The sequence below is a fragment of the Chamaea fasciata genome, unplaced genomic scaffold (genome assembly GCF_029207755.1).
Source record: "Chamaea fasciata isolate MVZ Bird 193981 ecotype frontalis unplaced genomic scaffold, bChaFas1.0.hap1 SCAF_1, whole genome shotgun sequence".
Lineage (NCBI taxonomy): Eukaryota > Metazoa > Chordata > Aves > Passeriformes > Sylviidae > Chamaea > Chamaea fasciata.
In genome coordinates this window covers 96,463,648-96,477,801 of record NW_027094086.1, presented here as the reverse complement: position 1 = coordinate 96,477,801, position 14,154 = coordinate 96,463,648, and the positions used below count along the sequence as shown (strand labels likewise).

General features: G+C 36.3%; 1 protein-coding gene across 1 annotated transcript in view; it reads right to left on the bottom strand.

The window, feature by feature from the left end:
- The window catches only part of TNS3 (tensin 3), a 135,578-nt gene that overhangs the window by 44,645 nt on the left and 76,779 nt on the right, over positions 1-14,154 (bottom strand). Inside the window, exons 15-17 of the mRNA XM_066190326.1 lie at positions 8,536-8,714; positions 8,078-8,195; positions 7,897-7,980 (exon numbers count right to left, since the gene is read on the bottom strand). Of these exons, the coding sequence (XP_066046423.1) occupies positions 7,897-7,980; positions 8,078-8,195; positions 8,536-8,714 (381 nt within the window). The remainder of the gene's footprint in view (positions 1-7,896; positions 7,981-8,077; positions 8,196-8,535; positions 8,715-14,154) is intronic.

The following is a 14,154-nucleotide window of genomic DNA, read 5'->3' as shown; positions in this document are numbered from 1 at the left end:
AGGCTGCCTGCTCATCCAACCCTGTATTTCTATTAAATTGTTTTTAAGTTTCTCCCAATGGCCTATTGTTTCCATCTTCAAAAAGAAGCCAATATTAGTGATGGATTTCTCAGCTTCAGATTCTTTTGGTTTTTTATATACGTGTAAGATATTATTCATCTATATTTCAATGAATATATACAACTGATTTAATTGGGGAAATGCATTACTTCTTCCTGTGGAAAGGGGAAAAAAGAAGAGAAACCAAACTCTCTAAAACAGAATGCTTTAAAAACCTCTCAAGTAATCACTTTTTCAGTGGTTCTTAGCATGAAAAAAGAAAGAGGAAAAAACCAAAACCAAACCACCACCACCCACCAGTGTATTATCAGGGGTGTATTTCAAATGTAACTGAAGAGGCACATACGCTTTGAGACCATGATCAAGTAACAGCATTGAAGTATTGTATAAACACATTTTTCCCATGTAATATTTGATTATATAAACAACTTTTTTTTGGCATTTGGAACATAGAATTATACAGCTTATTTTATTGCTTGAATTTTAGAATTTTTGAGCTCTCACAAATACTAGTAAACACAACAAGCAACTGTGTTCAGCACCCTTGGAAATGCCATTATCTTTTCAACTAATAAATGCATATTCCAAGTATAGTCAGTTATCTTGGACGGAAAGTATTAAAAAAAAAAAAAAAGCCAAACCTGCAAAAAAAAAATTAACACCAGATAATGCTACTGGTTTCTCTCAAGAGAAGATGCCTTTGGACTAGAGCTACAGGAAGGATGTAAGCTGCAGGCTGCACAATTAAACTTGCAGATGTATTGGTTCCTGAATGGAAACTGCAACTGGCAATAATGAGTCTTCTGCAAAACTTCAAGATTTTTCTCGGTTACAAAATCCCTTTGGAATAAGGCACTTGTTTCATTTTCAGTTCACAGTGGTATGAAAAGTTAGTCAAGACAAAACAAGTAACAGACAGACTGGATTAAAGTGTGGTGCCCCAAATAAGGGAAGCACTTACAGGGTGGGTGGGTTCTTGATGAAGAACCCATCAGCAGTTGCTGGATTTAATGCTACTAGTGAGGGATCAAGGATCAGTCAGACTTGTTGAGGTACCATTGATGAAAAACATATAACATGCAAGAGACTTTAAAGATATCCCAAGCTAGAAACTTCATTTCATAAGAATTCCTGTAGGAAAACTCTTTTGTCACAGGGTCTGCCATTCCTTTAATGCAGTTCAACATTTGAATTCAGGACAAAATGAGTGGATGAGAAAGTAGAGAGCCTCTTTCTGTATTTAGGGTCTCTACCACTTGGATACTCATTTCCCTGTGAGAAAACTTAATTCACATTTGCTGTTTTAGGCAGAAGATTCCATGTAACTTTTCAGAAGTGTCTTGGTTCAAATGGATAATGCAGGCAAGTGCCAAGGGACCTCTGAGACGGCCATTTTTAAGGGAACTGTCTCAGTTCTCTGATTTACATATCTATCAGCACTTTGCCCATGTGGAATGAAGTGTCATCCATTAAAACAAACAAACAAAAAAAAGCAATGTAAATACTTACACAGAAAATTAAACACACAGTATAAAAAAAGTCTTTCCAAATCACTATCTGATTCTTTCTCCAAAGCAATTTTGACAGGGCAGCATATGGTTTAAGGCCCATTCTGATCTATGATCACAGTGTTTCTGTCCAGATGCAAATCTTGCTACAAAAGCAAGGGGGGTAGGAAGAGGATACAGTGAATAGTTTGACAACATCTCTTCTAGGTGATGTCTGAAGAACCTATCTTCTCTTTTTTTTTTCCTTCAAACTCTTCAGTATTATAGAGAAGCTGCACATGGAATTATATACATGTGCAGTAGATTACACCTTCTGTGAGCACAGTATTTTCCATGACCATCTGTAGCACGTGAATTTTTCTCATGTTTAACGTGATGTTCAACATGCAGGTCACAGCCGACCGTGTCCCTTTGCAGAAGTTCAGCTCAGGGAGCTGTAAGAACAATTCATCGTGAAATATCTTTGTCTTGACATAAGCATCAGATTTGAAAAATTACTGAATCTGTGATCAGATACAACACTAACTACAAAACAAAATGTATTCATATTCAGAATATTTTATCAACCTAGAATATCCAAAACCAGTGGAAAAAAGAGTATATTTTAGAGAATGAGTTTTCTTATGAAAATCCAGTAACAGGAGTGGCCTATTTTGTCAGATTTAATAAAGAAAATACACAGTATTGTCCCACTGGTTTACCATCACATTTTCTATGCCTTGAACTTGGCACACCCTAGCTTTTTATATTCAGTTATGTATAATTATATTCCTTTCTCCTCTGAATCAATGACATATCAGAATGTTTCCCGAGTGGCTAAAATATGTACAAATGTTTTTAAGTTTGATGTAGAAACATGTAACAGCTGTAAACAAAACCTGTCCAGCTAGCTAAATGGATTAAACTCTAAATCATTTCATTTCTAAAGCTTTGGGAAGTCAAGTAGTATAGACTGGGAGAGTTCCTCCCATGAAAATCTTAGCCAGACTGAGGGAGGTGGGGGGGGCGAAGCTCAATTACAGCTGATTACCAAATAGCTCAGTTCTAGACACTTATACTGTAAGGATTTTGGTTAATACCACTCAGTAAAGAGTGGCAGGCATAGACTACAAGTATTTTAAGTTATTTTCACTTTCAGTTTTATTCTACTGTTACAAGATATTTCCCACCATTCAAATCGATATAAACTAAATTAAATGGTTAAGCTTTTCAGCGCATGAGATGGAATATTATTACTTTTGCTGTGAATTTGGACTATCAGAGTGAACTCACTGGTAATAAGTGTTGCTTATTTCTCTGCAGGCCAAACATTTCCATGCTTGTATTTGAAAGATATGTTAAGAAATGTATTATAATCAGTGGCCCAAAGGGAAGGAGATCTGCGACAATGAAGACTTGAAAACATATCAAGTCATCTCCAATGTTCCTGCAATAAAACCTTTGTATAAAGATTAGTTTTGCTGAGCTGAATGTCTCAATGAAAGTAACCCAGAGATAGAAAAGTGTGATAGATCATAGTACATTACATTGACTTCAGTGCTTACAACAACCAAGAAGTGGTCTCTGAACATTTATGAATTTACTTTACAGCATTCCAAATGGTCTTTCTGGAAGCCCTCATTAAGTTCATGTTGGTAGAATCCCAACAGGAGATCCAAGTAATTTCCTGCTTGCTCCTTGAAGCCTATGGAGGCTTCTTATACAGTAGTAAATGGTGTATTTTTTAATAATTAAGAAACATTAGGTGTTTAATTATAAAAATATTGTGTAAATGAACACTGTATTCAGCCACAAAATAAACATGTCAAGGGCAATTGCAGGACAATGGAAAACGTAACAGAAATCTGGTGTATCTGCTTTGCATTAAATCATAAATTTCCTCTCTTTACTTGTATTTTTTATTTTTCATTGATAGCCTCAACAAACAAACAAATGATAAACCACTAAAATAAACAAGACATCAAAAAAACCCCTAAACACAAAAATTGCAATAACAAAAATGAAAAATGCACCTGTTTCCAGGAGGATGGAGCTTATGATAACCATCCACATAAGTGGATGCACTTATGTTGTAAGCAAATGAATACAGAACTGGAAAAGTTCTGTGCCTATTACTTGCTTTGGACATGTATAGCTTACATAAACAGGTAAGAGGAGGAGAGAAAGACAGCTTTTCATTGTGAAAGCTTTTCACCTTGTGGAGAAAAATTTTGCCCATCATAAACAGAGAATTTTTCCCTTTCACAAATTAGTTTCACTTTTATTCCCAAACTGACCCTCAGTTTAGAACCCTGACATTTTTAATAAAAAATTAAGCAGTATGTATCATTTCCCTTGCAACTCAGTGACTGGAAGAAATCACAATCCTGGAATAACAGTATGAAACCACAACAGTCTAAAATTCTAATCAGTAATAGAATTATGCAATAATGAGGCTGTTAGGTTGTAGGTTTTCCTTCCAATACATTTATTAAACACATCACTCTACTGGATGATGTAATAGAGTAACTCTGTGTTAGTCAATGAGGGGAATTTAGGGCTACAATGTATCTACCAGATAAAAACAAAGTCTGTATGAGAAAAATTGTGGAAATATCCTAGTGTGTTGAAGAGTTCCACGATGGCATCAGGAGAAAAGCTGCCCTTTCTAAAATTTTTAGAATAGATGCAGCTCATACACAAGCTTTGACTATAGTACATTGGCTAAGCTCCATGGAAGAGATGAAAAGGCAAGGCTTTACACATGGGTGAAGGCTCAGAGATTCCTTATACTGACAGCAAAGCTTTCATTCCATCATTTGCACTGCTTGAACAACACAAGTCTAGTTAGGCTAGAAAAGATGGAAAAAAAGTGGTATCATGTCTTCTCTTTGTCAGTACATTGATAAAGGATTATAGACAACATTCCCTTGTTCCACAGACCCCTGCCTTCTGTTGCAAGACAGTGCCTGATTGTGAATGCAGACCTTCTGCAAACTTCTGGTTATGCTTTGACCAGGGCTGAAGAAAGGGCAGTTCTTTACATCTAGCCTCAGGGGTAGAGTGGCAGGGCAGCTAGCCAGCATTCAGTCCCCTGGTAAAGAGCTTGCTACTCTTTTATTTGTTACTTCTATGTACAAAGGGACTTGAATTAGCTGTCTGCTGTCTGAGACAAAAGAGCCTTTATAAGTTTCAAAATGGCCTACAAATAGAGCTTCAGTTCCTTCGCTGATATGTGGGACTCTCCCACGGAATATACATCAGCTATTGTGATATTCCAGGGAGCTATATCCGGGTTCTATCTGGAGCAGCCCTATTTTTTGAGGGGTATTTATAAAACTAACCAATTTATAGGCCACTAGCCAATTTACAGACCACTTAGGTTTATCTCAAGAAACAATGTGTCTTTCAAAGATAATTCAGAATGTACCCTGTTGCTGTATTATCAAGCTATGTAAAGTGAAGAAAAGGGGCACAAAACCATGGTAGCAAGCGATCACTGGAGCAGCAGTGCTGACACAAAATTGACTGCATGCATACAGACTGAGGAAGTTAAGTTTACACTTGTTTGATAAAGAACAAGGCTCTAAAAAGAAATCCTGCAGGTAGGACATCTCCAATAAATGTACAGCGAGAATGAAGAGTTAGGGCATAGCTAATGTAAGGGAGACAGATACATAACACTACTAGACTGACTTTCTCCAGCAAAGTGGTTTTACCTGGGAAAAAAAATTAAGATTTCTAGGGATAACAGAGCTCTGTTTTATAAGACTTTATTAAAGACAGCATCCTTAGGTAAACAGGTTAAAAATCAGATGCATTCAAGATACTAGATACACAGTTCACAAGAATAACTTAAAGAAGGGAGAATTGTTTAATTTTTTATACGTAAGGACTGGATGTCATCGCAATTCTTGACTATAACATACACAAAACAGTGTGTTTTTTCTTTTAAAAATATATACTTTTGTACTTTCCTAAAAACACAACAGAATCTCTTGATATGGTAAGTGCTAATTACACTGAATGCTATACTCCACAAGGAAACAGGGAGGAAATAAAACAGTAATATGTCTGGATAATTGGTAACTAGGTTACAGCATCCTCATTGGTACCTTAAAAAGCAGATAAACAGCAAAGCTGAGATGCAAAACAAAGCAATTGTGATGTCAAGGGTGATCTGAACTGAGACAAAAGTGGTAATATCTTAATGGCAGAAATTAAGACTCCAGAGTCCATGACTCAAAAGGCTTCACACTGTTGAAAATTTCTGAGGAAATCAGTATGTTTCCTGACTTTTAGCAAAATAAAGACCATGTAAGCATTTAAAAGAAGAGCTAGGCTGCAAGGGAAAGTACTAAAAACTGAGACTGTTAAGAACTCGTGGAAAGTGCACACTGTTAGAGTCACCTTTATGTCATGTGTATTAAAGCAGTCTCAACCACAGGAACAGTTGCATCAGTTCCCTTCAGATTCTTGGCCTCTTCAACACACAGAACAACACTCTTGCTCTGGGTATGAAGGAGGGATTGGTAGCAGAAATAAGAAGCACTTCTTGCCAAAGGAATCAGAAGACACAGAAGCAAGTAGATACAGTAGGTACCGTAGATACAGGCAATAACTATAGTAGAAGTGAAGGGAAAAGAGAAAATTTTAAAACATTTCAAGTATGACTCTTACTTGCCTCTGACAACAGAAGAAGTTTCTATGCTCTGATGGGAAAGTCACCCAATTAATATTTCTAAGAGATGCCTGCTAACAGGTATTTTTAATTTTGTGTTTTCTAGCTGACCCACCATACACTTTTAACCTTTAACAACTAACACCTTTAATGTCAAAGTACAATATGGTTACTGCTAAAATCAAAACTGCATGGAGATGAGCACTTAACCTGTAGTATTCAATACACCTTGAGCCTCATTTTGAAACAGGCACTCGAAGAATAGCTGAGTATCTAAAACCAGCATTTGAGAAATGACAGCATTTAGAATTAAGCAGGAGAATCGAAATAGAGAAATACATTGAAAGCCAAATATTTTTCCAGGGCAAGTCTTAGCTCTTAGCAACATTAATAGAAAACCAGTTAACAACAAAGTGTTCAGTAGATCAACCTGCAACTGATTTGATGAAGTTGGCCCCAGGCGGTTATCTGCCACTAATTACTTAGAAGTAGGGAGAACCATAAAGCAACGTCTTGAACTGGGTAGAAGATTTTCCTATGGCTAATTTTATTCTGTGTTGATGTTATTTGCTTTTGATAACTATTAAGTGAGGCAAATTAAACATAAAGGGTTTTTTTTAAGTTAAAACTGAAACACTAACTATTATTGCATCAAAACCCATCATCAAATTTATTGAAAAGTCTACTATCAGGATCCTCCTGGAGAAGACAGTCATAGCCTAAGCAGTAAAACTATACATAATATACATGTATTTTCCTTTGAATGTCATATAATGCATAAAATGAATGCCTGTGATTTTTATTCAGGTTTTAAATACATTAGCTGGCTTCCTGCTATGTCCAGCACTTTCTGATGCAGTCCAGAAATAATTTTTTCTTTTAAATCCTAGTGTTTTCAAATAATTTTGCACAAAAAGGTAACAGGTAACAGTAGCTTAGCTGCAGTTTTTAGTAGCAAGGAGTTAAGGCATTGAAAATCATCCTTTATTATAAAAAATCATAGCTACATCATATTAAATCTTTAAATACGTAATCATCTACTACCAACTACTTTCCCATGGTTGTGCATTTACAAACTGTATCATGGCAAAAAAAAACCCTTCCAGAACATCCCTTCCTCTGGCTAAGGATGTCCTTGACTTGAGCATACCTACTGTCAACGTCTATTGTCAGCTTCACTTGCCTGGAAAGATGACAACATGGATATTTACCTGGATGTCCTGAGATGGAGACAAAACCTGCTTAAAACCACAAAAAACTCAAATCTCCTGATAGTAGTATTTTGGCATCATCAAATATCAGCAGAAAGGTTGAGGAACGTTGAAAGCATAGATAGAACAAGAGCAGGATAGCCTCAAACACTGATCTGCATTTCCTCTTATTTCTGTCATGCAGCTGCCTAATTGCTCCAAACTGAATTTGCACAATGAATGTGAACATGGCACTCCATGTTGGCAGTTAAAATCTAGAAGGCATTAGATAGTTCTTGGATAATTCTTCATTACTCACTTGTTTTTGGTGTGATCAAAATAGGACTGCTAAAATCCGTTTCTCTGACTCACACGTCTAAACTCACCATTTATATGTCCCATTTATTAACCACTGTTGTGCTAGTTGCCTTCACACACAGTTCATTTTCACATTATTTAGGAAAGAGGAGTACCTTACCAGAAATGGTTCTGTACAGCTCAGATGGGCTGCTGACCTTTTGGCTGGAGGGAATCTGCTGATGACATAGTGGAGGTGCTGTCACTAGGAGAGAGGGAGAAAGGCAGTTCCTCTTCAGTAACAGCTAAAATGTCAATAGTGCTATTAAAACAAATCAATAAATAAATAGACATTTTCCTACCATATGTCATCTCTGGTGACAGAGGAAAAGCTGATGTGTATGTGACAGCTTCATTTCTATTTTTTATTGTGGAGAAGATCCCCCCATCTATTTCATATTGGTAATGTACAGCAATCATCTAAGAGAAGACACAAAAAAGGAAAATTACAGTGTGATAATTCTCACCTAACCCTATGACACAGTGGGGCATTCTTCATCAAATTACAGGTTTCTGTAATCAGATATTATGTGATCTATTGTTCCAGCAGAGAGATCTTGGAACACTGAAAACATGCAAACACAGCACAGACAGGAGCATCCTTAAACATTGAATTGCATTTCTGATGTAAATGCAGTTATTTTTTCTTATTGCCATGATGCAACTGCCCAATTGCTTCACATTAATTTTGGACACTGAACATAAGTCTTCCTAGTGGCCACTCCCTTCAGTATTTAGTGAAAAATTCTTGTTTGTTTACCTCCTTGGTTTTCCCTCCAGCAACCTGTGATCCTGGAATTACAGCCTGGTGAGTAGCAGGAGACTTCATCCATCCACACCTTTTATATGATGGTTCCCCAGGAACATCATTGTCATACTGCCGAATACTTAACTTTCTGAGCCCTTTCCCTGTTGCATCATCATCTTGCATACCTGTTGCTGAAAACAGGCAAGCTGTTTAAGAAACTAATTTTTTCCAGTTAGAATTGTTAAAACAAACTTCACTATTGTGTCTGTAGTGATTGTAATAAAGAATGTTCAAACTGTTTTACAAAACCACATAGGTGGGGAAAAGATACCAGTTGTAGTTTCTTTGCTGACACCAGTTGGAAAATATTCGCAGTCCCCTTTGTTCTAGAGGAGTCAGTTAAGCAGCATGTTTCTCCTGATGCTCATTTTTGAAGCCATCACCCCCCCGGTGCCATCGGAAGCGCAAGCCAGCAGGGGCCGCTATGGGCACTCCAAAGAGAAGCCAGTCTTGTCATTTCTGACACACAGTGGGTCTTGGCAGAAAAACCATTCTGCTGTCCAGGGCTGCGTTTCCCCCCCGATTCCCCTCCCAAAAGCAGATTACTTTTAGCTAAAACAGGCCCTGGCCCTTATAAACTCAGTTCACTGCACATCTTTTGTGACACACATAGCAATCACACTTAATCACAAAAATTAGGTATCAGCTACACACAGAAGCTGTAATCCTTTTGAGGAACAGCGCAGAAGAGTAAGCTAAACCAGCAGAACAATCCAGGATATTCAAGGATATAAAGCAGTATTTGCTTACAAAGACATTATTAAGAGCACATAACTAGATACAGAGCTATGATTAGCAGGATTTTATGCATGGTCATCCATTCCTAACAGCAGGCACTTCCAGATTACTCCCGCAACAGTTGCTTTTTCTACCCTTCTTATGTCAACAATAAGGATCTATAGAACTTACTGAGTAGTCACAAAAACAACCACATGCATAGCAACTTTTCAGCTACTCTCTAAGAGCTTCTATGGTTTATACATATATATGCAAAAAGATTGTTGAGAATTTTTTTCGCTTAAAAGAGCTGAGTATTTCCACAATAAGTTACTTTAATTGCTTGGTGTCATTTAAACTTTTACAGTCATTTCCAGCTGTAAATATGTGTTGTTCAAGCACATCTCCTACACACCCTGATCGTGGAGCCATAACACTAGGAGTCCAAAGTGTGTCCTTCATCTAAACCAGCTGAATCAACAACTTGGGTAGAGAAAAATGATAGCATACACCTTACACACACATCCATTTCCTAATCTGAAGTAGCTGATAGAAGATAAGGTGTAAAATCTGGCATGCAGCATAAGAGTCTGTTATAGACATTTCACACTGATTACACCACACAATTATAGAACATCAATGCACAAATATGTAACTGAATAGTGAAACAGTTTTTATTCAAGCTTGAAACAGAGGCAGGGATTTTAGACTAAAATCTACGGTTCTTAAGTGATTCTGCATTGACATACATATGTATCAATCTGAGTAACTTGCTGGCAAGTAGTGGCTTATCCTAAAAATATCAATAAATCTCTTGTTAAACTACAGAATTAGACACTTCCAAAAAATCCATCTCTGCTAGCATCAAAGTCAGTGTGATAATAACTACTATTGAAGTAAATAAATAAATAAATAAAACCATGTTAGTAATTTTTGAAAATTCCACCAATAGGGTTAAATTTCAGGATCCAAATACAGCCAGTTATTAATTTTATCAAGTCAGTATTATAAACCCAGCACATTTTGAAAAAGACACAACTGAGATTCTGTTTTTATGGTGAAACTTTGAAAACTCAAGAACTTTTTATGCGTCCATATTTAACTCTTTTTCCCTTGCCTTGAATCTTTGTGTGTGCTTTTTCATTTATGGAAAGAGTATTTGCTGAAGACACTGTAAGAAAACTAGATGCATCACTCAAGACTTTCAAAGACAGAAAAGGACATGAAATCACAAATATCTTCTAAATCTCTTACATGATACTAAAAAGTCAGGGTGAATTCTACTGAACGTGGAGACATTTAAGAATGTAGATTGAGCTCATGCTCTTCCAGCATTCACCAACTTTTTGAATTGGATTTCTTTTTTTTATTTGTAATTTTTGTGAAACAAAATGAGTGGGAATCACTGCAGAATCTCAGGCCATCTGAGACTGGACACTCCCAGTCCCACCACTTCTCCACAGGAGGCAGTAGGAGCCAGGAACAGCCTATAAGCATTTCACTCCATCTGTAAACAAGTTACAAAGGTATAGACAATTTCTTTCAGAATATTTCTTAGTTAACATGGCCTTGTAGACCACATTATGATAAAGAATTTCTATCTTTTGGATGGGTTAAACCTTTAAAATTTAATGCAAGTTTTGCTCTTGACACTAATGAGAGGATTTCATCATTGATAATATTGATACACTCATGAAGCCTGTCATTTCTACAAAGTTAATGTAGTCCTCAGAAAGCTACAAACAGGTCTCTCTGGGAAAATGGACATTTTCCTTAAATAGACTAAAAGTGCTTTACATACGAAATTATCATCAGATGCTGGACAACAGAGGGGAGAAGTTGAGCTGATAAATTTCAGTAAAGTTTAAAGCAAATAAATCTAAGAGATTAAAATTAAGTGAAGGAGTGAACAGAAAATTACTTCTACTTAGTTCATTAGTTTAAAAAATGTACTTCAAGGAGATGTTTTAGACCTTCTAATTTAAAAGGAACTTTTTACAGTGTAATAATGTGTCAGTTGCCAAGACTTCCTAGAAGTTACAAAATTAATTTTTGTTCTTATAATGTAGCTTAAAGTTTTGGCAGAGATTCATAAATATCCCAGGAGCACATGTTTATTTCTTTGAAAGCATTCTGTATACTCTCCTTTCTTTCTTTTCCCATGTAAAAAATAATCTTCCCTACAAAAGTAATTTTGTTTTCCCTGATGAACAAGTAATAACATTCCAACAGATTGGCATCAGAACATCAGGCACTTACCTCATCAGATGGGTGTCACCATGCAAAAAGCTACAGCTAATAGAAGCCTGGCCAGTGGTTAAAGGTTAATCATTGTTTGGTTTCATTAACTCCATAGCTTTCCTCAGCTACTACTGAGAAGTATTTGTAACTATTAGAAAGAAAACAACACTAAGCTTAAAATCTTGTCTCCAGTGGCTTGTCAATAACAGTGCTGTGTCTCATTTGTTAGCAAATTATCCAGCTAGCTGCAAACATTATTCCTTGTTATAGCACTGAAATGTAAATGTCTGAACTTGTAAAACTGATTTTAACCACTTGAATTTCAATCAATACTTAAGCAACAGTCAAGATAATTTTCTCTGGCTATAGCTTAAGCAATGTTAACTATCTTATTTCATAGGCAGATTCTCACTTACTTAACTTCATTTATTACCTAGCAGGATTTTTGGAATCTGCAATTCATTTTAATTCTAACCCTTTCACAAGAGGAAATAGTTAATATCTATACATTCAAGAAAATCTGACAAACTTTTAGGTGGTTTAAGAAAATTGCATATTGTTTGAAGAAACAAAAAGCAAATTTACTAGGGTGTATGCTTAACCAATCAATACAACTTAACAGACTTCACAGATAGACAAGCTGGAATTCATTGCTGTGTACAAGCATGTTACACTCAGAGAGGAAAAGACAAGGTGCTTGCACTTCAAGTGTGTGTCCTACCACAGCTCCAACTGGTGTGGAAAGCTAGCAAGACATAAGAAGCTCTACCAGTTCTACCCACAGAGCAATAAAATGCAGGGCTCTGTTGTAAAAGGAATGGTGAAAATTTCTACAAAGCAGTTTTTCCAGTGTCCCTTTCACAGACCTCCGCAGAAGTCATGAAGGCTGAATTAACACTGGGGAAAACTGTGTTAGCAGTGCAGAAATGCCAGATGTCAATGCCTACACAGCAGTTTAAAAAGACTTATCAATTACCGTGAAATAAGGGGATTCAATCCAAGATGAAGCTTAAGAACACAGTAAGGAAAAAGAAAGTCCATAAGTTAACTTCTAACAGAGGAGCCTTCAGGGACTATCCCACATACTAAGAATATTACCAACAACACTATTCAAACCAGAAGTGATCTCCTTCTCTGCCACCATTTATTTTCCACAAAGTTTAAGATTTTTAAAGAAGGCATGTAATGATCAAGCTTTCAAGACAGCTTTATGCTTAAACCAGAGCAAATCTACTTTAAGAATTTAGAATCACCTTTACAACCACTATTAAATACTGAAAGAAAAAGTATCTTCAAAGACAGCAAGACAAAACTTGAGCTAAACATTGCTGTGGTGGAAAAAGGATAATCAAATATATACCCAGTTGAAAAACAAAATCACAAATTGTGATTGAAATTGAAAAACAAAACAAAATTCTGAGTCTCTTTCAACTCAGCAGGATTACCAAGTCTAAATCTTAAGTGATATATGAGGATTGAACCCATGACCTTGGTGGATTTTTGATGCAAGTACTAAACAAGGATCTTGATATGCTCAAACATTCAGATTTCCAGATCTATAGGAACACTGTTTCAGAGGTATTAATTAGAACAAAAGCCAACTATGCTGTGCCTGTGATACATTCAATGCCTTAGCCTTTATAAAATGTAACACAAAGTGCTGCTGAAGTCAGAAAATCCCTTTATTCTTGAAAAAATACCCAATAATTAGCAATATTAACTGTGGTAATGCACCCCACACTCATAGGAAATGTTTCCATACAGGGAAAGTTTAAAGCTCACCGCTTAAGGTAAAGAACTTAGATTCTTCCATTCCCTCTTGAGAAGGACTGGCTCAGTGCCAAAGAAAAGCATCTTGGATCTTGTCACTGTTCTTCAAACCCTGTATCCCTCTCTATTGGCTGTTAGCCAAGTTATCCCTCCTAAAACATTAAGTATTTAAGAAAGAGCACAAAAAGAAAGTAAAGGCTTTTCCAGACGTCTTAGCAAGGTGTCTGTGGTTTCTCAGGCGCTCTGTGCAGCCTTATTATTTTTCTGCAACGTTTTGTTACTTTGTTATTTTTTCATTATTAAACCTTTTGATTTACAAAACATCCAGGAGGAGCAGTCTCGCTAATTATTATAGACGCTTTTCTGCAGGCTGGTCCTCAGAGTGTGGGGCAAACCCACAATTAACAAGCACACTACTCTTTTTACCCCAATTTTTAACAGCTAGTAGACTAAGAGTGTAAACTCCTTATAATCAATTAGTCTAAAAAGCAAATGAAAAGGTCTAAACTCTACCCCAAATTCACGTAGACCATTAAGCATAGGACACAGCAGTTTTGCAGGTCTGTCACTTCAGTTTCATAGCCCATTTACATTATGCTAAGAATGGGAAGCAAGCCTGGTGCAAAATCCAACCTGGTATCTCCAAACCCTTAGAGAGAGTTCATAATGATGATACATTTAGGCCCACATGCTGAAAATTACAAAACTGATAAAAATTTGTGGAGAAAGTACATTACATAAATTAAAAACTATTGTGCTACAAAATATAACTAAAATTCAATTTTTAACTGTAGATTAAAAATTTATTTAATTTAGTTAAAAATTGAATCTAGTTCAGTTATA